We start from the raw sequence: 25,000 nt of genomic DNA on the forward strand, positions 1-25,000 counted from the left end.
CCAGATGGGTTGCTCACAGGGATAAGGGATGCGGATCCAGGGAGCAATAGCCATGATGTCCCCTCGGGCATCTGTTCGTGCCTGGAAGCCATAGGCTGTGGGGTCTGAGGGCAGCACATCCGTCAGGGTCAGTACATAGCAGAGCAGCCACACGGTCATGATGGCTAGCACGATCTGAAGTGAGGGTGGGGTGAGGAGTGCACAGAGGGCCCAGGAGAGCTCAGTCCAGGCTAACCAGCTAACCTTAGCCCCATTCCCAGCCTGTGTCCCAGCCCTAGCTCAGACCCCAGCCCCCATTCCTGGTTGGGGCCTCATCTTTGCCTCTAGCTCCCCTACTGCCCTGGCCCTTCCCCCCAACCTTGGCCCTGGACATAGGTCCAGCCCCTGCCTTAGTCCCAGTCCAAGCTGCCCATCAGCTACTCACGGGAAACATCTTGAAGATCTGGACACGGAAGAGAGTGAGGCCCTTTCCCCAGCGGTAGACAGGCAGCAGGAAGGTGAGGTTTCGCAGGTACTGGGAGAAAAGGATGATCAGGAGAATGGAGCTGGGGGCAGAAACACAAAGAGAAGATGGCTGGTAGGCTGTGCTGGGAGCAAGAGCCAAGGCTAAGGGGGCAGGACACAAGGGAAGTGAGGAACTGGGGCTGGGCAAGGATCAGGCCTGGTTCCCACTCACCAAGCTGAGATACCCCAGTGGGAGCCAGCTCGGTCGCCAGCAGCTTGGAAGACAGAGAGACCAATGAGGGAGACAGTGGGGGTGACTGTAAGAGGCCCGATGTAGCTGAGCAGGGCCCCAGGCAGCCCCATCAGCCCAATCGCCACCTCCACCATACTGGACACCATGATTGCACCCTGGACCTGGAAAAGCAAGATCAGCTGTAAGTCACTATGTAGAGGCCATGACATCTATGTTAAAAAAAAAAAAAAGTTCCAAAGGGCTTCCCTGGTGGCTCAGTAGTAAAGACTCTGCCTCCCAATGCAGGAGACACAGGTTCAATCCCTGGCCCAAGAAGATCCCACATGCCTCGGATCAACTAAGCCCGTGACCACAACTACTGAGCCTGTGCTCCAGAGCCCGGGTACCACAACTGCTGAGCCCACGCGATGCAACTACTGAAGCGTGCCTGCCCTAGAGCCTGTTCTCTGCAGCGAGAGAAGCCACCCCAACGAGAAGCCCATGCACTGCAACGAAGACTAGCTCCCTCTCGCCGCAACTAGAGAAAAGCCCATGCAGCATCCAAGACCCAACACAGCCAAAAATAAATTAATTAATTAAATAAAATTATAAAGAAAAAGTTCCTGGACCACATTCTCACATCCCCCAATTCAGCAGTGGCCTTCCCCTCCATCTAGCCCACACCCTCAAGTCCAGGTCTTTTCTACCCCACATGCAAACCCACCTCTCGTATCCGTGGGTGCCAAATATGTGAGGTATTCAGGGGCAGACTCCAGTTACCATAGATCTCCTCTGTGGGCAGAGATAGGAACACATACATGGACAGAGAGAAAGTAAAGATGCTGCCCTGAATGGACACAAGACAGCCCCGACCTCCAGGCTCCGGGGACTCCCCTTCCCAGTGCAGACCCCAGAAATGCACCCACCTTCTGGAGGGCATTTCCATCTCTCTAGGGCCAGGATGGCTTTCGCTGGAACCAGAAATGCAAAAGCACTGGCCTGGAACAGCGGCAGCCTGAAAGCAGAGGCACAGAGCCACAGGGACAGGATGGGAGTGGGGGAGGCAGGAACGAGATAAGGGTGATAGGGAGTGGGGGGTCGGCAGAGAGCGGTGCTGGGAGAATCCCAGGGACAGAGACACAGAGGAACAGGGGCCGGGGCAGAACAGAGGGAAGTCACTGAGGCCTCAGGCCAGACTCTGGGACATTTTGGGTGCCTAAGAAAGAAAACAAACGGAGCCCCCTGCTCCCTTTCCTTCTCAGCACCAGCTCCTGCACTGTGACGGGCCATGGGCACGGGAGTGGATAGCTCGGCTCCTGTGTGCAAGCTCTGCTCACAACCTTCCTTCCCACAAACAACCATCCTTAGGCCACCCAGGCCTCGGACTATGCAGAAGGGGCAGAGAGCCCCCAGGAGGACAGGCCATTGAAGGGGCCCACAAAGGCCCTGAAAGCAGGAGAGCAAGTGGTCCCGATTACCCAGAGTAAGGCTTAACAGAGGAGAGCCCAGCTAGGCACATTCCTCTTCCTTGAGGAACCCCCAGGGGTTCAGGGTGGGACCCCCAACCGCCTGGCTCTAAGTCTGGCCTGGAAACCAAAGCAGCAGGTGGACACAAATAGCAGCTCTTTGTGTCCCACGAGAGTCCTCTGAGACTGCTCTTGCTGTGTGGGTCACTGCGTGTGTGTCTACAGGAACGGGGTCAGAGGTGCAGGTAGCACATGGGGCAGCTCACCGAATGCCCAGTGTGGTCTGGATGAGGGTGGTGATGCCCACACAGGTGAAGATGGTGCCAATGAGCTGGCTGACCATGTACTGGTCACGGCCCACACACAGCGCCTCAGCCAGCAGGAAGGGCACAGCAATGGTGCCACTGAAGCAGGTCAGGTAGTGCTAGGGGTGGGGGAGAGTGGGGGCGAGAGCGTGTGAGACAGGGCGCAGGGAGCCCACCAGGAAGCAGGGGGGATCTCAGAGCCCTCACGCCTGCCTCAGTGGGCCTGAGCCCAGGCCACCCCTACCAGGGAGCCCCCTTGGGACTGATACTCGCATAAGGGATTCCCACAGAGCGACTGCTCACCTCTCTGGGAGTCGTTAATCTGCCCCAAGTTATTCCCACAGCTTCTGTGGAGTGGGCCCTCCTGCCTGTCACTCCCGCTCCCCCGGCGGGTGATGCGCCACCCCTTTCGGGCCCTATCAAGCCTCTTCCCTGTCGACTTGGCTTGGTGACAAGTCACTGCTTCTGACCTTAGGTTTCTCTTCCTGTTACCCAAGACGAGACCTCGTTGGCCAGGGAGGGGGCTGGGATCCTGGGGCAGGTGCAGGGTGGTCAGGGTGGGGGGTGTGCAGGGGGCAGGCCCTGGGAAGACGCCCACCTGGAAGCCCAGCAGGATGCACAGGTACCAGGGCGGCACATCTTCGATCTTGTACAACATGTCAAACTTGGGTTCTGTGGACAGGGACACTGGGGGGTCCCTCGTGGAGGTCCCTGCTGAGCCCAGGGACTCATGCTGGGGGCAGCATAGAGAAGAACTCAGCAGGGAGTGGTGACACCCAGAAAAGTCCATTCTGCTTCAGAATCAATCAGGTGCCCCAAGTGGCCTGACAGCTCCACAGATGGGGGCCCTTGCCCTCCCTCAAGCTTCACCCACCCAGCTCTCCCTTGGCCTGGCTACACCTGGCTCCCACCTCACATTGCCTTGTGCAGGAACAAGTCCACTATGCTAGCTCCTGGAGCCCCCGGAACCTGGGCCTTCTAGCCAAGGGAATGGGCCCGTGAGTCAGAAGCCTAGAGGTACCCCAGGAAGAGGCCAAGAGGGCTGAAGACTGTGACAGACCCTCTTGGACCCACTCTGGTCCCACCAGTGCCCCGGTCCTTGGAGTGTCCGCTAGTGGGGTGGTAGGCTGGTCCCCTGCTGGTTCCAAGCTGGAGTCAGCCAGTCCCAAAGCAGAAATCTCCTTCACCCCCCACTGCCACCTCCACCCCCTCCCCCAGTTGCCACATTCCACCTGGGACAGTCACTCTTGATCCAGTTCATCAGAACTTTTCTCTCTGCCCTCCCAGGGAGCAGGCTTGCACAGGGCCCCACCCCCACCCCCACCCTCCCCACACCCCCACCCCCACTCATCCCCCAGCACCTGTGTCTGGCCCTCAGGGTCCTCCCGGGCCCTCATCTTTGGGGCACAGGTGTGAGCTGTTCCTGAGGAGAAGGAGGGATGGCTTTACGAAGGCCAAGGAGGACTTTACTCCACGTATCAGACATTGTTTGAAGTAAATCTGTAACCAGATCTCTAGCGCTGATTGCGAAAGGAGGGCCCAGCCTGAGGTAACGTATTAACTCTGGCTGTAGTGGAAAAGGCTGCCCAAGCCTCTGCCACATGTACCTCCAGAGCCCTTGCTTGCCCACAACCTGAGCCTGGGCACGGGCCATGAGTTTTCCAAAAGAGGGCCAGGGTGAGGAGTGGACAACCTTGGAAGCGTACCAGGCTCTGGGTGAGGTGAGGAGAAAGGGAGTGAACCTGGGCACATATGAGGTCACACTGAATCAGGCTTTTCCCTACTTATTAATAAAAAGTTAATCATTATCATCATCATAACCCATCTTGTTATTGACGAACAACTGTGTGCCAAGCAACATCCTTGTATTGTCAAGTCTAACCCCAGGCTCTGGGTGCTATTAACCTGTTTTACAGCTGATGAAACAGATTTAGGAGATGTGATCTGACCAAGGCCACATGGGTCGCAAGGTTTTAGAAAACCATTCTAAAAATTAGGTTTGCCTGAATGCCTAAACCCACCGTGTTTATTTCTACATTAAATGTCATAAAGGGCTGCTCTCCCCACCACTACCACTCAGGGTCCCTGAGGCAAAATCAGATGGGCCCAAGGAGCTGCTGGGGCTAGTCCGGTCTTGCCTGTCCTCTGTGTCAGGGACAAGGATTCCTTTCCTTCCCTCCCAGCCAGGACCAGCTGTGTGCTCTGTGGGACCCAGTGCAACATGAAAACCTGGGATCCCCTGTTCCAAAAGTGTTATAAACAGCAACAGCAGAGCATTAAACCAAGTTGGGGGGCTTTTCTAAGCATCAGGCCCTGTGTGACGGCCACACAGCCCCTGAAGCAGCCCTGGGCTGGACCATCTTCCCCTCCTAGGGGTTGGGGAAAGCCTAGGGGTTGAGACTCTCGGCTGGTGGGGTCTGAGTCCCAGGTCCCAGGTCCAGCTCCCTTCTGTGCCTTCCCAGCCTCCTTAGGGTCCACCTACTTCTGAGTCGCTGTGCCCACGGCCAGGCCCTGCCCCGAGGGCTCCCAGGCAGCACCGCTGTCCAGCTGGGTAGCAGCTTCATGTCACAGTCCTGAATCCAAAGGCCTGTCCAGCCTCCAGCCCGTTGCTCTGCTTGCCTGTCCTCTCCTCTCCCTTCTTGGCTACTGCTCCCAGGTTCCCAAAGTTGTCTGACCAGTTCAAAGCCTGTACTCCTCAGCACTTTCCTCCCCACCCTCTTTTCCTCAGTACTCCCTAGGGGGCTGGAGAGACAGCCCCACCCTTTCCACACACTGTCCTTTGGTCATTCAAGTCAACCCAAACCACATACCACACACACGGAGACAAGGCCGGCAAGTTGCACGTGATCTCAGATACACAGTTGCACAAACACACCCAGAGTCTGATGCAAAGTCTGTCACTCCACAAACACAGGACCACGCAGGTCCACATCACGGCTCCCAGCTCTACACCTGCTACTGCCGACGCCTCAGCCAATGCCTTGGACCCTGGCTCTCCTTGGGTTTCAGGGTTCTCTCCTGAGGGCCAGGGGAGGGGCCTCAGACAGGTGGAGAACAGGTGATGGAACACAGAGCGCTGGGCTGCAGGGCAGCTCAGGGAAGCCACAGTGGTCAGGGCCTGCCCGGGACACCCCCATTCCTCCAGCACTATCCTGCCCCCACCCCCTAAATGTGAATTCCCTCCCAGCCCTGCCACTTCGCCTAGGACTCTGCCTGAGTCTTTTTTGTTGTCTGAGCCAAGGTGTCAACAGAGTATTAAGAGTGTCTGTTTTGTCCACCTCCCAGAGATACAAAGGAAACTGCAAGCTTGAGCATCACTGACCCCAGATATCCAGACTCAGGTGCAACCCAGGTGGAGCTCTTTTCTCTGCTGCTAAATAAAGGGCCACAGGTGAGAAGAATTTCTGGGGAGAGCAGGATGTAGAGCCAAGATCCAAAATACAGCCTGTTCTGGGAACCCTGCCCAGCCCTGCCCTGTCCCAGGGCCCAGGCATGCCAGCTGGGTCAAAAGCAGAGTCTAGAAAGTGAGCAGCCGCTGGGTGTAGACCCAGGGAGACTAGTGTTCTGGGAGGGGCACAGAGAGTGCAGTGGCTGTGGTGGGTGTGTCTGCAGGTGACGTGCTTATGGAGTTTTCCTTGGCTTTCGTTTTCTCTAGTGAGGGATCTGGAGTTCCAAACGTACTGATAACTGATTTCATGTGCCTTTGACAGCTCACTCACATTTTCAACCATGACAGATCTCACTTACCTCTGGGAAACTGTGGGGCTTGTCCCTGGCCTTCTCAAGCAGAAACACCAATGTTTATCCTCCCAGTCCCCCAAGAATCTTTTGCAGAGAGAAGGAATCGAGGTCACTGGTTTTATTTGAGTCCAGAGGGAAAGGCCCTGGCCACATTCCAGGCCCCTGAGGCTGGAGGAGGGAGGGAGCGAGGCCTCCCTGCACCCGCCCTCCAGGCCGCCTGCAGAAAGGAGGGAGGCAGATCAAGAAGGAGGCCAGCTCTCTTCAGGGGCTGACTGGGAAGGAGGAGTTGGACTAGAGCTCTGTTCTTGCGTCTGGAGCCTTCTCCGAACAGGCCCCCCGGGGGCCTCCACACAGCAGAGCCTCTAGGGTCCCTCGACCTTGTTGGTGGGCTTCATAGATCTGGTCTTCTCCAAACTCCCCCAGGTAGTGAAAGCAGGTCTTGGAGAGCCTAGAGGAGCCCAGCAGGAGCCTCAGACTCTGCCCTGCCTACAATGGGCAGATCAAGGCTGCAAGGGCTCCATCCCACTCCAGCCCTCCAGTCATCACCTGGTGGGCCACAGTCCGTCCATGATCACCACCATGACGCTCGGCTGTGCCCCTGTGCTAAGTCCCGGGCCCATGAGACGTTTCACCTGGTCCACTTCTCCAACTCCATAGCTGGAGGCAGAGGGAGGAGAGGGAGACAGCATCAGTGGAGCCTTTATCTACCCGAAGCGGGGCACATGGGACATCTACCAAGTTTAGTGCCCAGATTCTGGTCCTCTCTGCTGAAAAACTGAAGACCAGAAAGGGGAAGCCCCTGGCCCAAAGTCACACAATACCCTTATCCCCTGGTCACCCACTCTTCTGCTTGCTCCCAGTTCCAGAGTTCAGCGTCTGTCCCAACCAGCCCCTACCCTTGGGCCGGAGACCTTGTGGAGTGTGTATGGTATGAGTGGGAGGATGGGGACCCCCACTCATCAGCCTGCCCCTGGAGAAGGGAGGCAGGGGCCAGATTTTCCAACTCACCCCTGCCAGGTCTGCGAGCAGCTCTGGTCCAGGACGTCTGTGTATACTGACTCGCTCAGCTCATGACGGCCCCCAGAGTCCAGTGGGAGAAGCTTGGCCTCAGCTTTTGTCAGATGTTGCCACATCTGGAACAAGGAGGGGTTCAGAACCAGGGCTTCAGAACTACTCAGTGCGGAAGGAGGGGCGGGGGAGAGCAGCAGCTTGAGTCTCAGAGGAAGAACGAGGCAACGGAATCTTTTGAGCAGGAAGCACCTGTGAGGCTGACTTCGTGGCCCTCCCCCAGGTCCAGAGAGCTGGGAACGCACCAGCTGAGGCAGGACAGCCTTGGGATGAGGTGGGTGGGTGGGCAAAGCTGAGCTGGCCTGGGCACTGGGGACCCTCCTGCAGGGCACACCTGCCCACCATCACCACATGCAATGTAAAACCACAAGAACAAGGAAAGAAAATAAAACCACTCAGTCATCAGTGACACATGTACTCATAGCACTTACACACTCTCACACACACACATACAAGTGCTCAGACACACTTGACAGGTTTGTATGTGAACTCAAGACACCCGCACATGCTCATGGGCTCACGGACTAGACAAATATGCACACGTGCACAAACCCGCATGCTCCCCAGGCATGCTTTGGGAAGGAGTCCGGACTTCAGGATCGACCTGGAAAGGGAGAAGACTGAGAGGACTAGCTAGGGACTCCCTCATGTCCCAGAGACGGTCTGTCTGCTCTTTGCTGGGCAGACAGGTAAACTGAGGCACAGAGGTTCTGGTGAGGTGAAGATGGCAATATCATGGAAGGCTGAGTCTAGCTTGATGCCTGGGGGTGGGCTTGGGGATCAAAGGCCAGTGGTGGAACCTGAGGCAGACAGAAGGGTCTGGCTTGAGAAGGGGCCTGCGCAGGGGCAGAACTGCTGGGGGAGAGGGGACTCACCTGGTAGGCCACCGCCCTGCAGGCATCACATCGCAGGTGAGTTGGCATGTGAGTTGAGAACTTCTCTTCATCGTCTAGCTCAGGGGCAGTGGCAGTGAGTGAGGCCTTGTCTCCAAGGCCCCCTGGGATGGCCCAGGCCCCAAGCAGCGGCAGCAGTAGCAGCAGTGACAGCCTCATGGCCGGTGGAGCTGACTCAGTAAGCAAGGGCTGTGGTTGGGGTGCAGGTGTGTGGGTGCATCTGTGTGTGTGTGTAGTGGGGGCTGCTTCAGAACACCTGGCCCAGACCAATGGGGAACTGACACTTCACCCCTCTCATTCTCTCCCTTCCCCCAGGGCCCTGGAGACTCCACGTGTATACCTTCTCTCGTGGGACCCTGGCCCCAGCCAATGAGGCAAGGAGAGGGGCTGGGCCTGGGCAAAGACACATGGGAGCTGATACCTCTCATGACCTGGCACAGGCTACATGGCAGGCACTGTGCTAAGCTCCTTGGGGGAGGAGATGACTGGTTACTGTTGTCTTAAATCTACCCCCAAGAACACAAAGGTTTAGAGAAGAGTGACAAATTCAAGGCCACACAGCTAGAAGGGCTATGCTGAGACTGGAACCCAAGCCTAATTGCTCCCCAAGGCCCACTGACCACTCAGCTGCCAGAAGAAATGAGGTCACAGGTGTGATTGCCAGCCTAGGGCTCCCTCCTTGAGAGGCAGGTTTGCTGAAGGAGGGACGCCACAGTGTATGAAAGACACATGTGATACTCTCCCCCAAGCCACACCCAGGCATGGACGGCATTGTAGGGGATGTTAAGGGGCCGCAGCAGGAAATCAGACACTTCACGCCAGTTGTTCCAGCCATTGGGGCCATTGGGTTTATTGCACATCACGATGAAGTGAGGGGTCCAGGAGTGGCCCAGGGCCCTCCTTGGCATCGGCATCTCTGGCCACAGAAAGATGTCCAGGTTATTCTGACTCATAGTTCTCTGTTTGCAATTCAAGGTGAGGGGGGCAGTGACTCCAAGAGATCCAGGTCCACCAGAGACCTGGAATTTAAGAAAGGCATTGATCTCCATCCCTAACACTGCTTCTAATGGTAACTGTTCTTCTGCAAACACATCACACCATGTATCAGTCCAGCACTGAGTGAAGTCCAGTCACTTCACTCAGTACTCTACACAGGCCCCCCACGAAGAGCACCTCCTACTCTGTGCGTCCCCCTCTGCTCTCCTGGAATCTCAAGGCAATTGGAACACCCTCTGTTGGGCCTGTCTCTTCCTATGCTGTGACCAGCCTGCAGAGCCAGCCCCTCTCTAGGCATGGTTGCCACATCTGTTACCAGGCAAGTGGAACCAGCTGAGAGCTCCACACAGGGGCATCCCTTCTTTCACCAGCCCTAACCCACCCTCCACCCCATCCAGAAAGGTCAAGAGTCTCCTCTGGGACCTCAGCTCAACCATCCTCTCTGCATTTAAGTCTTTCCCAATGACCCACTAATCTGTTCCTCCCCCTTCAGTGGGAACAGCCAGAACCCCCACTTATAACCCCAGAATGAGCCAGTTCAGTTCTGAGGGCTTAGACAAGCCAAGTCAGAGGCTGGAGTTGAGGGGAGAATGAGGGGCAGTACTCCCAGCTGCAGACTACAGTCACCTCCCACCTTCTCCCCAGTCCCCACTCCCCCCAAGTCCCAGGCTGACCCTCCACAGCCCCTCACATACTACTTCCCTGACCTACCTCCACCTCCTGTCCCCGCAGCTCCCTTTCTCAGATGATCCTCGCCTAGGGCCTGCTCCAGCCACTTTTCCCCACAGCCTCCCAGGCCAAGACTCAGATCCCCTTCCAAAGAATAATGGACTTGGTACCAGTGTCCTCCTTCATCCCATCATTGCTCACTAGCCTGCTCCACCTCAGCTGGGTCCACCTTCAGGGAGAGACAGACATCTCCCTACCTCTAGGAGCAGCCCCTTGCTTGCAGCTCCCATTTCCTGCTCTCCCTGAGAAACCCCATCATCCCCTCAGGTCGGTACCTGGAGCCATGTCATGGGATTTTTCACACTGCCAACTAAAAACTGTCACTTGTCACCTGCCTCTACAAGGATGAAATCACTAGCCACTGCAATCGCTGACCTTCAACCCACCCTGAAAGTTCAGGGCAGAGATCAGGAATGAGGCCCTCTGTGCTCTGGCAGAAACTGGCAGAATAGGCCTTTAGATATTTATTTTCAGGAGAAGTTTTTATGAGCCCAATTTTTTGCATCTTCTCATATCTAGAAAAGCAATAAAATAGACATCTGCTCCTTGTGACTAGCAGCAATCTTCTTCCAAAATGAGTGCTTGATTGCACTATCCTCCTTCACCAAAATCACATATATACTGACCTACCCTCCCCACATAGACAAGCTATGTGAGAGGTTGTCTCCCAGGCTTATAGTTTTCATTTTGCCCCAAGTAACACTTAACTCACAAATCTCATGTTGTGCATTTTTTTCAGCCCACAACACACACACACCCACACACCCCAACACACCACACTCTGGGACTTGGGGAAAGGGTATAGGATTTTCCTGGGGGAGGAAACAGGCAGCCACTTCCTGAGCTCCAGCTCCATTAGCCCCCCACCCCCACCCCAACGTGTCTCAGATAATCTGAGGGTAACTTCCGGTCTGGGGTAAAAAAAAAACGGCATGAGATGGGTAAAAGGAAGAGATGATTGAAGGAGAAGAGGGTAAAGGACTGGATGCCAGAACCTTTAAGACCATCAATAGGCCCCAACATCAAGCGGATCAGGCCTTTCGGGCCTCACACCGGGAACAAGGAGCCCTTGTTGGGCTGCGAGGGACCCAAGCTGGAGGGTGGAGCACAGAGAAGAAGAGGAGGTGCGGGGCTGGGTGTCCCGCTCACTGGCAGGTAGTACATTCCGTCCAGGGGCCCCGCCTCGGAAGCCCAGGATAGCTGCGGGCCGCTGAAGGCCGGCGGGCCGGGGGATGGTGGCAGTGAGAGGCCAGGAAGAGGCCCATAGGCTGGCGGGTAGAGGCCGGGGCCAAGGGCCAGCGGGGTGTAGACGCGGCGGGGTGGCACCGAGGGCGAGGGTGGCAGCAGCACCTCCACGTACTGCCCGCTCTCGGGGTCGAAGAGCAGCCGCAGCCGAGGCTGCCTCGGCGCCTCCACAAAGTAGTAGCGGCCGCTCTCGGGGTCCACCAGGACCTTCCCCGGGTTTGCGGCTCCCGGCGGCCTACGCGCCCCCTGGGAGGAACCGTCCGCGGACCGGTCCAGCGGAGGTGCCGAGGCAGCGCGGGGCTGGGCCCGGGCCGTTCTACGAGCCGACGCCTGGGGCTCCCGCGGGAGGGGCGACTGGACCGCTACCGCGGGCTCAGGGGCCTTAGGGGGCGTCTCCAGTTTGGATTCTATTCCAGAGCTCGAGCTAGGGTGCGCCTGCGGGGAGCTGGGGCGGGGCGGTCCGGGAGGTTGGGTCTCTGCCGGCCCTATGGGCGACTGCTGGGGTGAGGTGCGAGCGCCGCCTAGAGGGCTGGTCCGACCCTTGTCGTCCGGGACCAAGCGCTGGGCCTCTGCCTCCCGGTTCTTTCCTCCAGGACCATGCACCGCGACTCCCCGGGTTCTCTCAGGCCGGCGGCCTAAGGCCAGGGCACCAGGCAAGCGGATCTCAGTGCGCGCGAAGGGTTTCGCCGTGTTGTTCTCTGCCCTCCGCCGCAGGACCCCGTTGGACTGCGTAACGTCCCGGGGGACTGTGTCTGGGGTTGGCTCTGGGGCTTCGTAGGGGTGTGACACGACCGGCAGAAAGTCCTTGAGAAAAATGGAAGTGTAGTGAGACGGGGCGGGGGGCCCCAGCGCCTGAAGCTCTTGTGTCTTGGATGCGCTGCCTTCCTCCCCGCGGGGTTCTGCAGGAGGGGCGGGGAGCCCTGAGTCTGGGGTGCTTGCCGGAAAACTCGGCGCGTACGTGGTCTTCACCATCTTTCGTACGTCGCGGGGCCGCGGAATGGCCACGCGCGGGCGCCCCGAGGCCGCTTCTCCAGAGCCCACCGCTTCAGGGCGCGCATCGGCATCCAGGGTGCGGCTGAGAGGCAGCTGGGTTGCAGCCACCTCTGGCGACAGCTGGTTGCCTGGGAAGGCAAGATCCGGCATCTCCCGCGTTGACGGACTTTGAACCTCTGTTAGCTTTGGAGTCCCTGGTGCAGACGACATGGGCGGCACCAGTTCCTCTTGGGCCGCGCCATTCATAGCTACCCGCGTAGACACTACCGATGAGCTCTGCACTGTGGAGTTCCACGTCTCCTGGGGCGATGGGCTCCACGTTCCAACAGGACGATCTGGAGTCTCCCACGAGGGCAAGGTCGGCGGGGACGGGCTCCTACTTCCCTCAACTGCATCCCCAACTGCCGGATGCGACACCTCCCACGAGGAGGGAGCTTCGGGGGATGGGCTTCTTGCCCTGGCAACACCTCGATTCCACTGGGAAAGGGTCGGAGGGGAAGGGCTCTTTTTGCTGACAGTTTCCGTGACAGCAGCATCCTGATTGTCCCATGTGGAGGATGCCTCGGGGAGGGATGGGCTACTCACCTTCCGAATAGTTCGATTCCAGGGGCACAGGTTCTGGGGGGAGGTGCAGTGAGGACCCCGCACGGTCCCATTTGGGGCTTGGCACGGCGGGGATGGGCTCCTCCGTCTCACAGCCTTACTCGAAACTTCCCAGGGGGGCCTAGACTGGAAAGGCGGACCCTGTGCCCTCAGGACGGTTTGATCCGGAGTATCTCGCGGGAAACGAGCCTTCGGTTCTTTTTGGTACACCTCCTCGGTCTTCTCCCCTGACTTCAGGAAGATGCTGGAACTAACTGGACCCAGCGGCTCGGTCCCGGGCGCGGGCTTGTCGCGCCGAATTGCGCGCTCCCGGAGGCTTGGCCACGGTCTTGGGGCCCTGGCTGGGGCTGAACTATAGTTCACCCGAGGCGGCAGAGACTTGGCTTCCTCCAGGGCCACCCGAGTACTGCGGGGCGTTTCCGGGGTCGCAGGCTCCGGCGGCACCGTGGGTCCAAAGGTGACGTTGCTTGGGGCAGGGGGCGCCGGGCTCAGTTTTCTGGCTAGCGCCGTCTGCACGATGTCCGCGGCAGCCTGCAGGCGGCTCAGAGACTCATCCAGGGAGCCGGTGCGCAGGAGCAGTCGAGGGCGCGGCGCATTGGCCTCCCGCGGGGGACTCCGGGGCCGAGGGCGCAGCTCGATCTGACGTTTGGGCACCGTCCGGGGCCTGGCAGGCGCGGTACGCTCCTCCAGCGCCACCTCCACACACTCGAACTGCGATGGGGTGGCAGGACTCGCCGCGCGGGGCCGGAGCTCCAGGTAAGTGGCCCAGCGGGAGCCACCGTCGGGGCCCTGGGGCTGCGGTTCGGCAGGGACGGGAGACGCGGACCCAGCCGGAGAGATGCTGCGGAAGGCCCGCGTCGTGAGCTGTTGCACTTCTCTGTCCTCTGCGTCGGAGCGGCTGAATAGGGGCCTAGTGCCGAAGATGACTTCCATCTCCCCCGACGGCAGCATGCGCAGCTGGGGCTGGGGTAGTCGCGGGCCGGAGGCCGGGCCTCGCGGGAAACCCGAGCCGGGCAGTAGCTGCTGGCGGCTATTCTGGGCGCTGACGGACAGGCGAGGCTGCACGCCCGCCCCCAGCGCAGGGGCCACCCTGGGCCAATTCGCCCGGCCCTCTGCGTCCGGTCCAACGTCCGGGGGCTCTGGAGAACCCGGAGCAGTGTGGTAGGAGCCTGACGAACCGGACGAGTCCTGGCGCCGAGCGGGGGCCGCAGGCAGCCGCCCTGGGAACCCAGGCAGGGCTGGCTGGACGAGCGCGGTCAGCATGCTGGGGCCGGACGCGGCGCACTACCTCCCTCGCATTCGCCTCCGCTGGTGTCGCGGACGCCCGCATTGTCCCCGCCCCGCCCGCGGGTGCCGTGGGGGTCACCGCGCCTTAAAGCGGCCGCGTCCGCTCCTAAGACAGCGGGCATAGGCAGCCAGAGGGCCCTGGGCCCTACCCTCCTAGATCCCTTCTCGGACGTGAACCGGAGAGCCTAGGGTGACATTCCAGGCTTTGGTTTGGAAGGTGAGCGGAGGGCAAACATCCAACTTGGACCCAGGAGCCAGGCCCAACTCCACTCGTCCACCCCAGGTGAGGGAACTGAGGCTGAGCAGGGACCTGCTTGACGTCAAGTATCCTGTGTGGGTCAGTGTGTGAGCCAGACCAGACAACCCGGGTCTGGCAATTTCATCTGTCAACTCCCCACGTCTTCCCATCACTGCAGGGCACCCCTCCTCTCTGGCCCTCACAGCGCCTGTCCCGGCCAGAGCTCATAAGGGAGCATGCATCATCTTCTGTGACCATCACCACAACCTGCCCCGTATCTTTGATAGAGGAGCATCACATGGAGGCTCCCCAAACTCCAAAAGTTGTACTGGGGCCTCAGAAAACATGTCCCTGGCTAGACCCACTGCTTTTGTGGAAACCTAGGCTGGAGGGGACAGTGCTAGCTTTTCAGCTTGTCAGAACAAGGCCCAGATGCTAATATGGCATCTTTTAGGAACATTTAGGGTAGCTGTGGTCCCTTCTCTAAAGGCCTGTGGTAAGAATAGCTCTGTGTTCCCCCAGGCACTCACAATGCCCTCATTCCAGGCCCCATCACTTCAGGACCTGTCCTGGGGACAACTGCTGATGAGGAAGCAGCTACCACCTGTTACTATCCTGGGACGATGACAATGGGCACCACTTGCCCTTAAACTTCTGGCTTCAAGGTCCTGCTATGACTCAGGCCCCAGCTGGCCCTACACACTCAGCCTCACGCTGACCCAGGCAAGGCCAGACCTGACCACTGACTCCGCCTCCCCTAAGTGTGTTTCCTGCCTGGGTGTGTCCCCTTGGTCACCTAGGGCACATTAGTGACGGCTTCTGAGAGGACCACGCCTGGCCATCACACTCAGCTCTGTATATGCAACTCGAGCAAGTCATAACGCCTCCAGAGACTGTTATCCCATCTTAAAAACAGACATAGCAGGGAAAAAAAAAAACCAAAAACACACCACCACCATAGTAGTCTTTTCCTCTTCCTCCATTTATGCATATAAGCTTCTGTTCGGGAGATGTGTAAGAAGATGCAAAGGTGATTCACAGGTATAACCTTGTTATGTGATGGAAACTGATTTCCCAAATTCACTGTGGTCCTGGAACCCACCATCTTTGAACTCTCCAGTTGGGGCTTCTCAGACACATAACACAGCACACACACACTTAGCCCTTCAAATCTGGAGTTAAATTCACAAGGGTGCTGGGGTAACCAGGGCTGTTTATATAGGAAAGACTTTTAATACCAAGAGTAAGAAGGGATAGTGCCTACTAGACAACCAAGTAGTCCTTCTCTAGGCTACAACCCCGTACCCCCATAGTCCCCACTATCACCCAAGGGAGGAAGCCAGGGGAGTAGCAGGGTCTGGAGACTTGTCAAGGTGCATCCTCAGACTTCTGAGCACAGGTATGGCCTGGCAGGTGGTGGTCCAAAAGGCAGGCAGGGAGGAAGGAAGGGGTGTCTTGCCTTTTACCCTGCCTCTTCCCTGGTGTCCAGGCCACTGTGAGGCCTGAGGGAAGTACCCACAGGGACAGGAAGGGTCAGGATGGGGACCTCCAAAGCAGAGAAGGCAGAGGTTGGGCATTACAGCCAGATAACAGGAAGGTGGCAACCATTTTATTTTTCCCTGGGACGCTGGCGGCTCCGGGCCTGACGCGTCCCCGAGGCTTTCTTATGCTTCTGGTCCAGCACTTGGGCCATGTAGTTCTCTTGCTGCTTCTGGATCCGGAAGTCAGACATGCGATTCCTGCAATGGAGCCGGCTGGGCGTGGGCTGGGAACAGCCCAGGGTAGGGAGCAGAAGTCTGGCTCCCCACTTCCATCAACAACCCCCAGCCTGGCCCAGACCCCTCACCTGAAGATCTCTTTCTGCTGGCTGATAACTTGCTGCAACTCCTTAATCTCATTCTCTTTGCCATTAAGTATATCTTCTTGCTTTATAATGTGAGACTCAATTTCTGTGGGGGAGAGAGGCAGGGAGGAGGAGGGGTTCCCATCCCATGGGCTCCTTCCTGAGATAAGGCATTCCCTTGTGGGTCTTTTCAGAACTTGGCTCCCCACCACCCAGGGGCTGTTCAAGAGTAGTTGCTAATGTCTTTGTAAGGATGAGTTTATTATAGAGTCCTGATAGGGTGGGGGTGTGTGTCAGTGACTTCACAACTCTATTCTGGACCAGGTGGCTCCCCTGTGGGCATGCAACGGCCCTTGGAGAGAGATGGTCAGCCCTGCCCTCAACTCCTGCAGCTCTTTACAGATATCACCTCCTTGGTGAGACCCTTCCTAGTCTAAAACTACAGCCCTTCACTTCCCAATATTTCCTATCCCGTTTTCCTGCTTTATTTCCCTTTTACCACTTAAATCTCACAGACCTCATGTTTTGCTCATGTCTTCTCCTCTACTAGGATATAAGGTCCACAAAGAAAAGGATTTTTGTTTTATTCACGGCTTTAACCCTGAGGCCTAAAATAGTACCTGGCACATAGTATTAAATAGATGCACAATACATTTATTTGTGGAATGGATAAACAAGATGTCCCCTGGAAGTTTAAGTCTTAGAAACATCACCTAGTTCAGTCATTGCAAACCACCCACCCACTGAGGGCTAGAGCAGGATGCCCAGCCCTGTGTTAGGGCTTCAGGCGAGAAGACAGGACCCCAGAGAGATAGTGGTGGCAAAGCTTACCCCCAGATTAAGTGCTCATTAGATGCAAGGACGAGTTTTGTGTCTTGGCTTAAAATCCAATGAGGCTGTAGGGATCTGGGGTTGCTTTATTTACATAATGTCCCTCAGGGAGCCCTGAAAATTCTGATCCTCAAAGAAGAAAATCCTACAGCTTTCAAAGGCTAGACAAAGATTAACTAGAACGTAAGCTCTGAAAATGCAAAAATGCTGAAGCAGTTAAGGTTTCAGAAGAGAAAATCTGGTCAAAAATTACGGGATATGTTGAACAGAGACATGGGTGAAGGAAAAGAAGGAAAACCTGGGTTCATTGGGTCACAGGACCAGTGCTATCGAACCTCCTTCCCCAGGTCAGCCAGTGAATCCAATCTGATTGCTTATGAAGTTCTTATGGGAAAAAAGCATCAGAAATTTGTTCGAATCTTAAAATAAATGAAAGCTATTTAGAATAAATGGCACCCAATGAGAGAGTGGTTAGAAAAGACTTTCAGAAGAATAAGGAACTATGTAAGTGTAAAACCAACCTGGAACCACATAAAGGGAGGCATGGAGAATTAGAAGTCAGGCCAGGGGGTGGCTCAGGTCACCAGATCTGCTCAGGTGAGGGCTTGTGCCCTCCTGGAGGAATTCAGAACATTCAGCCGGGAGGAAGCCAGGCTCCTCCCCTCTGACTCACACACACCTTCCACAAGCAGACGCAGAGCCCTGAGGCCATGGCTGATCTCTAGGAAATGTCCTAGAGGAAGGGCCTCACCACTAGGAGAGAAGCCTAGGTTCCTTTTAGGGAAGTGGGGGGAAGCCCAGGGAAAAGGGAAGGACTAAGGGAGCAGCATCTTTGGGTATGGAGGCATTGCCTGCCTGTTGGGCCACAGGAGGGGCCATGAGGCCATGAGGTTGCCTTAGACAACCATGAGGCTTGTTAGTCCACCTGGCCAGATCAAGATGGCAGCCTGCTGGCATCTTTCCAGTGAGAGTACTCACCAGGGGAAAGAGAAGGCTGCAATGGTGGGTAGGGGGTGCCCAAGATTCCGGGTGGGGGCCCATCAGGAGAGACCCTGAACCTCTTTTGGGTGTGAACTCTGATCTACTTGAACACTGCAGTGAATGAAAAAAATGTTGCATATGGAATTCATATCTACTTCTTAAAGTACGTAAGGGGAGTCTGGCATTCTGGGAAAATGAAAAGGGGTTCTAAGGTCTCAGAACACTGAATAGCTGACCAAAAGTGCCCCAAAACTCAGAGTACCAACTGAGCCAACAAGTGGCCACAGGCATCTACATAGAGCAGAGGTGAAAACTAATGGCCCACAGACATATTTTCCTTGGCCCATACAATACTTTAAACATTTTTGAATTTTTAAATTTAGTGCGAACATGAAAAAGTCAGAAAAGCTTCCATTAGAATGTGCTTTCCATTTTTTTTTTTAAAGATCTGACTGTACTGGGCCCCTATTCCCACAGCAGAGGTGCTAGGCCCTTGGGAAGGAGTATGGCTCTCCACATCATCACAGTCCCCATTTCTCCCTGTTGGGTCCCCAACACTCAGACTAAGGGTCAGCTTCCATACAGGACTGTTCTTTCCCTGAAAACAGAGTTATGAGTAAAGTACACTCTTTCTATTAGTCACCAAAAGTGGGAAAACAAAAAGGTGGACTAAGAAGGTCGTATGTTTCAAGAAAAATGGGAGCGAGCCCGTTCCTTTATGGCCATGAAGAATATTGTACACCAACCACTTCCCTCATTTCCGTGGCCTGCCTGGTCCCTGAAGGCCTTTGCGAAGGTGTGGCCCGCTTGGGCTGGCCTGTATCCTCAGCCGGGGACAGAAGTTGGGGTGAAACCCTGCCCTGGACACAGGCACTGGGCTGTTAGGGAAGAGCCCATGTAAGCAAGCGTGGGAGGGAGTGCGGGCCTCCCGCCTACCATTGCACTTGGTGATGAGCTGGTCCTTCTTGCTGGACTCCTGCAGGGCTCTGCTCTTGACACTGGAGAGCCTGAGTGGAGAAGATAAGGAAAGGTGGGAAGGCTGATGGGCAGATGGGACCCCCAACTCTTCCCCCACTACCAAGTTCCACTCACGCCTTCTCAAAGGCCAGCTTCTCTTTCTCCAGCTGTTTAGACAGCACCTCTACCTCTCCGAGGGCAAACTGCAACTTCTCCTCTTCCTTGGCCAGGAGAACCTTGGTCTTGGCATGGGCTGCTTTCTCTTCCTGCAGGGGCAGCAGCAGTGACCTTATCACCACAAGCCATGCTGAGTCTCCTAGGCCCCCTTAATCAGTCCCCTTTCTCAGATGGGCACGTAAAAGACATGATACAGGAAGATTCTGTCCTCGCTATGGGGGCTGGAGGCGCTCAGAGACCAGTGCTCAAGGACTGCCCAACCATTGGGATCCTGGGAAATAGGGGAAGATGAGAAGCTGACAGAGGCCATTACTTACCACCAGCTTTTTCTCCACTGCCTGGAACTCTTCTTTACTGACAAAATTTTCATCCTGGAGAATCATCTGCAACAGAGCCTGGCTCAGGGAGGGCCTGGAGTTGTGGTGGGAGGGGTTTCTCTAGGCACGAGGGCCTGGTATAGATAATGGATGCCTAGGGCATGTACGATGACACTGGGGCCCAAGGAAGGGAGAGTTCATTCCACAAGATTCAGTGATGCTCAACTCTAGGTCCTGCATACAAGGAACAACAGGTCTCATGGAGAAGACACCGTGGCCACCATGATGTGTGCTATGAGGCCTTTGCCTCAGCCTGAGGAAGGGTCAGAACTGCTTCAAGGGAAGGGATGTCAGCTTGATATCTGACTGCTAAATATGGCTGGGCCAGAAAAAAAAGGATGGAAAAGAGAAGTGTTCCACATAATGAGAACACATATGTAAGGCCAGCTGTCAACAGAAAAGCCTGGGTACCTTTAGGTAATTCAGTGTTCAGAGCTGCATTCAAACATTGGAGTGAGAAATAGATGTGAAGTCAGTTTTATCTATGTCCTCATCTTTTTATCAAGATAAAAAACAAACAGAAAAATCATATATCCCACTTGGCCATGATTTTACCATACATGTTCAGGAAATTTGTGGCTCCAGTACTTTGTCCCAGCTTCGCATTTGATTGACAAGGCAAAAGCAAAGGACATAAAGGGGCTGAAAGCCCTTAAGTCAACATGAGAAGAGCTTACAGCACTCAGCATGGGGAGGGGATTCCACAATAGGGATGATGTTATAGTTACTCTGTACACAGTGAAGTCATCTCCAATTAGAAATGGGGAAACTGAAGCTCAGTGAATAGGCTGCCATTATCTACCAGGCCCTGGACAACCAGGCAAACAGAGTAGAAAACAACCTGGTTTTCTCTAAAATTTCCGGGTAAATGTTCCTGAGACACAGTCCCTTTTTGGCTCTAACCCCGCCACCAGCCACAACATATCGGGGCCCCGCCTCCTCCGGATGACGCCATTGGCAATGTGGCCTCGGCACGCCCCTGGTATTGGGGCCTGGCCCCGCCCCCGTCCAGTCAGTCCTCCCCCAGCTCTCTGGCTGCGTACCACGTTCCTCAGCTGGTGGATCAGTTCCTCCTGAGACTCAATCACGTCCCGCAGTTGATCAAAGGCGAGACACACCGACCCTGACCCGCCCTGCGACCACCCGACGGGCGTCGCCATCTTTCGCCCCCGCCAGCTCGTTGGAAATGGCTGCCGCGGGCTGCCTCACCGCTGACGGCCACCAATGAGAATGCGACGCCACAAAGCACCCTGGCAACCAGGGGCGGGGACTTCCTTTGTTTGCAGGGATGGGGCCCGCCTCTTAAAAGAGTCCCCCCTTAAAAGAGTCGCTCTCTTACAGGAGCCGGCTGGGGCAGAGAACCTGCCGCACCGTTAGTAATTTAGGTTTATAGGGAATTTGCACGTTTGTTATATGGTGTCTTTCTTACGCAGTCCTGAGGAGCGGGCAGGGCCCGGTTTAAACTTACCCTGAGGGCTGAGGAGCAGGCAACACTCACACCGGCCCACAGCCTTCCCCCAGGACCCATTAAACTACATACAAGACTTTGAAGCAAGAATCATGGACAACCCCTGCATGTGTCTTTATCCCACTCTAAACTCTGAATTTCCCGCATAGTATGAGACTAATATGATCCCTCTTCGAAGCTCTTGGGAACACAGTACTTAGGGGGCCTGAGCTTCCCAATGAAGGGAAGCTCAAAAATAGAAACGGAAAGTGACTTCATCTAAGATAAGAGTCCTCATATTCTGGGACCAGGGTTTGGGCAACCTGAAGAGTCTGAAGATATTAGAACTGAAGTTAGCCATGAAGGAAACTTGTAAAATGGAGGCAAGGAAGAATAAGGTGATTACACATCCCCACCAATCCCCGTTGAGGGCTTGTTTTGAAACCCAAATAAGATTATGCTTGGGGTAAACCGGAACTAATATTTATCAAGTATTCACTATTTCATTATACTGTTATGCTTTATTAGTATTATTTCATGTTACCTTCATAATAACCTTGTGAACTTGATCCTAATATCCCCATTTTACAGATGAGAAAATGTAGTTTCTATGAGAAGGAATAACCCAGTAAATCAAGGTCACCCAAGATATACAGGGTTTTGATAGGGGCAGTTTGATTTCAGAGTCCATGTTCTTAACCATGATGCTATGCAGTATTTTGTGAACATAATGGATTCTGAAGTTATGGAATTTGAAATTCCCAAGTGGGAAATAACTATATTAAGAAGGAATTTGGGAAAATATGTTGTCAATGACCACAAAGGAAAGTTGAAATATCAGGTAAGTCACTTAGGGTGCTCTCCTCAGCTGCCTGGGTATCTCTTTTTGGCTGGATGTTGTGACCTGACAAGACATGGTCATTCCTGTGGATCTCCCAGTGGTAGTCCTTGTTTTATCCTTTTTTTCTTTCCTTTTTTATTGTGTCTGTTCTGATGTCCTTGAGAGTAAGGGCACCTCTGTGGATCAATCTCTAAGGTCAGAGATGGACCTTTCTGTGATGGAAGTGTTTTGCACTGTCCAGTGCCAGCAGCCACTAGCCTCACGTTGCTTGGCAGCACTCGAAATATGGCTCATGTGACTGAAGAGTGCTTTTTAAATATTTAATAAAAATTCTAATTAGTTAAAATTGACATTTAAATAGCCATATGTGGCTAGTGGCTATGGTATTGGATTATCATGGGCCTATAGGGTGCTCTGTGATTTATGTACCTAACGACAGAGCCCTCTTGGAACTTTGTGTTTCAAATGTGAATGTTCCTCTGAATCACCCTGGCAAAGCTGTACATTGCTCTGGGGCAGTGATCCCTGAGTCTCTCCTCTCTAGGGTCTTTCACGAGGTGCTGCTTGATGTCCCTTGCCACTCAAAGATCACTTCCACCAGCTGCTCTCCATGTTCAGGGCAAAACTCTGGAGTGAAATAGGCTCCTGCAGCCAGTTCCTAGGGGTGGGAAGTTGTGAGCAAGAGAGAACCCTGGATCCAGGCCCACGGCATACTAGCACGGACTTGATCTGGGATGGTCACTCTGGTTGGGGACTGCCAAAGACTCCCACTCTGTGTCAACAGACACTACAGGTTCCTCGCCAGCTGGGGCTCAGCAAGGCTCAGGATAACATGACATCACAGATAGCTTTGTGATCCTGCTCCAGGAAGGACTGCCTTTTTTCACAGGGCTGTCATCCCGGTTGATGTTCTGGTTATCTATTGCTCTGTTAACAAACCACCGAAAATTAACAGCTTAAAAAAAGTCATTTGGCTCAGAAATCTTCAGCTTGGACAACGTTCAATGGTGAAACCTTATTTCTGCTCTGTGAGGACCAGGGTTCTTGGTTGCCTCTCCACGGGCTGCCTGGGCTTTCTTATAGTATGTGACTGGGTTTAAAAGCATCCAAAGTGACGAAATATTCTGGTGGTCCAGTGGTTAATTAGGACCCTGCGCTTCCACTGCTGGTGACCTGGGTTTGATCCCTGGTCAGGGAACAAAGATCCTGCAAGCTGAGTCTGCGGCCAATAAACCCTCAAAATGACAAAATGAGAGATGCCAGTTTCTCAAGTTCTGGGCCTAAAAACTGGGTTAGTGTCATTTCTGCCCAACCCTATTGGTTCAAAGAACCAGAGAGTCCAGATTCAAGCAGAGGGGACACATCCTACCTTTCGATGGTAGTAGTTTCAGAGAATTTGAGCTGCACTTTCAGAGGAAGTCCTGACAGGTGTTATGTTATTTCCTTCCAAGGTTCAATTCAGATAAAACCAGACTGGAACTTGGTCTAATGGGGGAGACAGATAATAATCAAATAAACACCCAAATAAATCCCAATTTAAGTCATTATTCAAGCAAGAAAAAGAGGAATGAGAGTAATTTAAAAGGAGATTAAGCCCAGCCTGGGTGTCAGGGAAGGCTGTAAGGAAAAGATGTTTGAACTGAATGAAACCTATTAAGGTAACCAGGAAGCACTTAATGAAGGTGGGCAGGGGCAGGTAAGTGGGAAAGAATACCAGAAAGAGGGAAAAGTATATATGAAGTCCCTCGGGGAAAAAGGTTGGCAGAGTGTAGTAACTAAAAGGTTAGTATGGCAGAAAAGAAAACAATATACAGGGCATGCAAGGATAGAGGCCAGAAACTTGGTAAAGCCTTGTTAAGCATTAGGCCATGCTGAAGACTTTACTGATTCTTATTATGAGGGCAAAAGAAAACTATTCAAATATTTTAAGCAAGAGGGTGTTATGCTATAATTTATGCTTTTGAAAATGTCTCTGGTTGCAGCAAGGTGAACAGATTGGAGGGAACCCTGAGTAGATAGATGCACAGAGACTACTTATACTTAGGCAACTACTGCAGTGGTTTCTGTCAAAGTGGATGGTAGTTTGGGAGTCAGATGGCACCAGAGGGGCAGAGTAGATGAATTTGGGATGTCCTGGAGGTAAAACTGATAGGACTTAACAATGGAAGGGATATGGGGAAAGGGAGCCGAGGTGTTTGGTTTTCTACTGCTGCAGACTACCACAAAATGTAATGGCTTAAAACAGTAGCCAGTGTATTACTTGCTCAAGATTCTGCAGTTTGAACTGGGCTTGGTATGCAGCTCATTTCTGCTGTGATCATCAGCAGCATAACTAGTCTGGCTCAGATGATATGTGCCTGGGTTCAGTTCTTGCCGCCAGCTCAGTTGTTTGGTTCTCCTCTAGATGGCTTCTCCATGCAGTTAGCTTAGTGGTCTCAGGGTGGTAGGACTTAAATGAAGGTTGCTGGTTTCACCACATTCTATTGGTTAAAGATCAAGGCCAGCCCAGGTCAGAATGGGGACTACAGAAGGTCATGAATATTAGGTGTGATCCATTGGAGGATACCAAATTTAAGTCTACCACACAGTCTTCTGGGTTTCTGGCTTTTTTCTTGGATGGATGGTGGTGCTATTCATGGCAATGGGAGCATTTCAACAGTGTTGCTTCCATCCCCATTTTTAATCACTGTAAGAAGGATGATTACATTTCAAGTCTCTTTTCCCTCAGAATTGTTTTCATTGATCCTTCATCCTGGATTAAGTCTCATTGTTATAGAGTCCTTTGGTCCCCCCATTGACATTCATCCCACTGGGGAGCATTGTCTAATCGGTCTCCCTGTTGGTTGAGAGCTCCAGGAGCCGTGGTGCCAGCTTTCACTGTTTCCTGATCTCCATCCCAAAAGCTCAGCCCACCTGGCACATAGTAAGTTCTCCATCTTTGCTGAATTGAGTATTATCTTAATCTTTCTTCACATGAAAGGTATTACTATTATATTAACAATGTCTTGTATTTCTAAGCCAAGACTAACCTAACAGGACCATGAGGAACAAAATCAGCAAGGAACTGGGATGACACCTGATGTTCAGATGCTAAGTAAATTTGATGTGTCTGTTGGTTGTAATAAGCTGCAGCTGCTGATATCCGATGGAAAACAAATATTGAATTGGTGGTGTCACCAATGCTATCCATTGTTCTAAACACCAATAATTCCATTGATGTATGAGGGAACACTGGAGCAGAGGTAAAGAGCTCTGGTCTAGTATAGTCCTCCAAGGAGTCAGGCAATATGCAGGACCTAAGAGTGT

General features: G+C 54.1%; 4 protein-coding genes across 13 annotated transcripts in view; all 4 read right to left on the bottom strand.

Annotated features, from left to right (window-relative positions):
- Positions 1-5,793, bottom strand: part of SLC23A1 (solute carrier family 23 member 1) — a 13,268-nt gene extending 7,475 nt beyond the window's left edge. For 2 of the 9 annotated variants that reach the window (XM_061151431.1, XM_061151430.1), the window contains exons 1-8: positions 3,809-3,870; positions 3,046-3,180; positions 2,409-2,566; positions 1,603-1,691; positions 1,401-1,468; positions 677-858; positions 425-545; positions 18-174 (exon numbers count right to left, since the gene is read on the bottom strand). In XM_061151431.1, the coding sequence (XP_061007414.1) occupies positions 18-174; positions 425-545; positions 677-858; positions 1,401-1,468; positions 1,603-1,691; positions 2,409-2,566; positions 3,046-3,180; positions 3,809-3,844 (946 nt within the window). In that variant the 5' untranslated portion in view covers positions 3,845-3,870. Of the gene's footprint in view, positions 1-17; positions 175-424; positions 546-676; positions 859-1,400; positions 1,469-1,602; positions 1,791-2,408; positions 2,567-3,045; positions 3,181-3,808; positions 3,871-4,929; positions 5,163-5,257; positions 5,388-5,769 lie in introns of those variants that run through there. The other 7 variants (XM_061151429.1, XM_061151428.1, XM_061151435.1 and 4 more) reach the window with 6 other exon arrangements.
- A 498-nt stretch (positions 5,794-6,291) lies between these two features.
- Positions 6,292-8,383, bottom strand: MZB1 (marginal zone B and B1 cell specific protein). The gene is made up of 4 exons (XM_061151440.1): positions 8,132-8,383; positions 7,197-7,321; positions 6,735-6,845; positions 6,292-6,636 (listed from the first exon to the last, which is right to left on the bottom strand). The coding sequence occupies exons 1-4, from the start codon at positions 8,306-8,308 to the stop codon at positions 6,480-6,482; spliced, it is 570 nt and encodes a 189-aa protein (XP_061007423.1). The 5' UTR covers positions 8,309-8,383; the 3' UTR covers positions 6,292-6,479.
- A 121-nt stretch (positions 8,384-8,504) lies between these two features.
- Positions 8,505-14,903, bottom strand: PROB1 (proline rich basic protein 1). The gene has a single exon (XM_061151427.1). The coding sequence runs from the start codon at positions 13,976-13,978 to the stop codon at positions 10,922-10,924; it is 3,057 nt and encodes a 1,018-aa protein (XP_061007410.1). The 5' UTR covers positions 13,979-14,903; the 3' UTR covers positions 8,505-10,921.
- A 285-nt stretch (positions 14,904-15,188) lies between these two features.
- Positions 15,189-20,606, bottom strand: SPATA24 (spermatogenesis associated 24). 2 transcript variants are annotated; one of them, XM_061151438.1, is made up of 6 exons: positions 20,450-20,606; positions 19,347-19,412; positions 18,988-19,118; positions 18,832-18,902; positions 16,087-16,189; positions 15,189-15,994 (listed from the first exon to the last, which is right to left on the bottom strand). In XM_061151438.1, exons 1-6 carry the CDS (start codon positions 20,564-20,566, stop codon positions 15,850-15,852), a joined length of 633 nt encoding a protein of 210 aa, XP_061007421.1. In that variant the 5' UTR covers positions 20,567-20,606; the 3' UTR covers positions 15,189-15,849. The 2 variants fall into 2 exon arrangements, with proteins under 2 accessions (XP_061007421.1, XP_061007422.1); XM_061151439.1 differs by having other exon boundaries at positions 15,190-15,979.
- Positions 20,607-25,000: the final 4,394 nt, after the last annotated feature.

Source organism: Dama dama, chromosome 9 (assembly GCF_033118175.1).
Source record: "Dama dama isolate Ldn47 chromosome 9, ASM3311817v1, whole genome shotgun sequence".
Classification (NCBI taxonomy): Eukaryota; Metazoa; Chordata; class Mammalia; order Artiodactyla; family Cervidae; genus Dama; species Dama dama.

Excerpts from the sequence above, each read along its gene's own strand:
- SPATA24 (XM_061151438.1), bottom strand. The coding sequence starts at position 20,566 with ATGGCGACGCCCGTCGGGTGGTCGCAGGGCGGGTCAGGGTCGGTGTGT. Across the intron at positions 19,413-20,449 it reads TCCACCAGCTGAGGAACGTG|ATGATTCTCCAGGATGAAAA; the intron begins GTACGCAGCCAG and ends GCTCTGTTGCAG. Across the intron at positions 15,995-16,086 it reads CAGCAGAAAGAGATCTTCAG|CCGGCTCCATTGCAGGAATC; the intron begins GTGAGGGGTCTG and ends GCCCACGCCCAG.
- MZB1 (XM_061151440.1), bottom strand. The coding sequence starts at position 8,308 with ATGAGGCTGTCACTGCTGCTACTGCTGCCGCTGCTTGGGGCCTGGGCC. Across the intron at positions 7,322-8,131 it reads GCAGGGCGGTGGCCTACCAG|ATGTGGCAACATCTGACAAA; the intron begins GTGAGTCCCCTC and ends TCCTTGTTCCAG. Across the intron at positions 6,637-6,734 it reads GACGGACTGTGGCCCACCAG|GCTCTCCAAGACCTGCTTTC; the intron begins GTGATGACTGGA and ends GGGCTCCTCTAG.
- PROB1 (XM_061151427.1), bottom strand. The coding sequence starts at position 13,978 with ATGCTGACCGCGCTCGTCCAGCCAGCCCTGCCTGGGTTCCCAGGGCGG.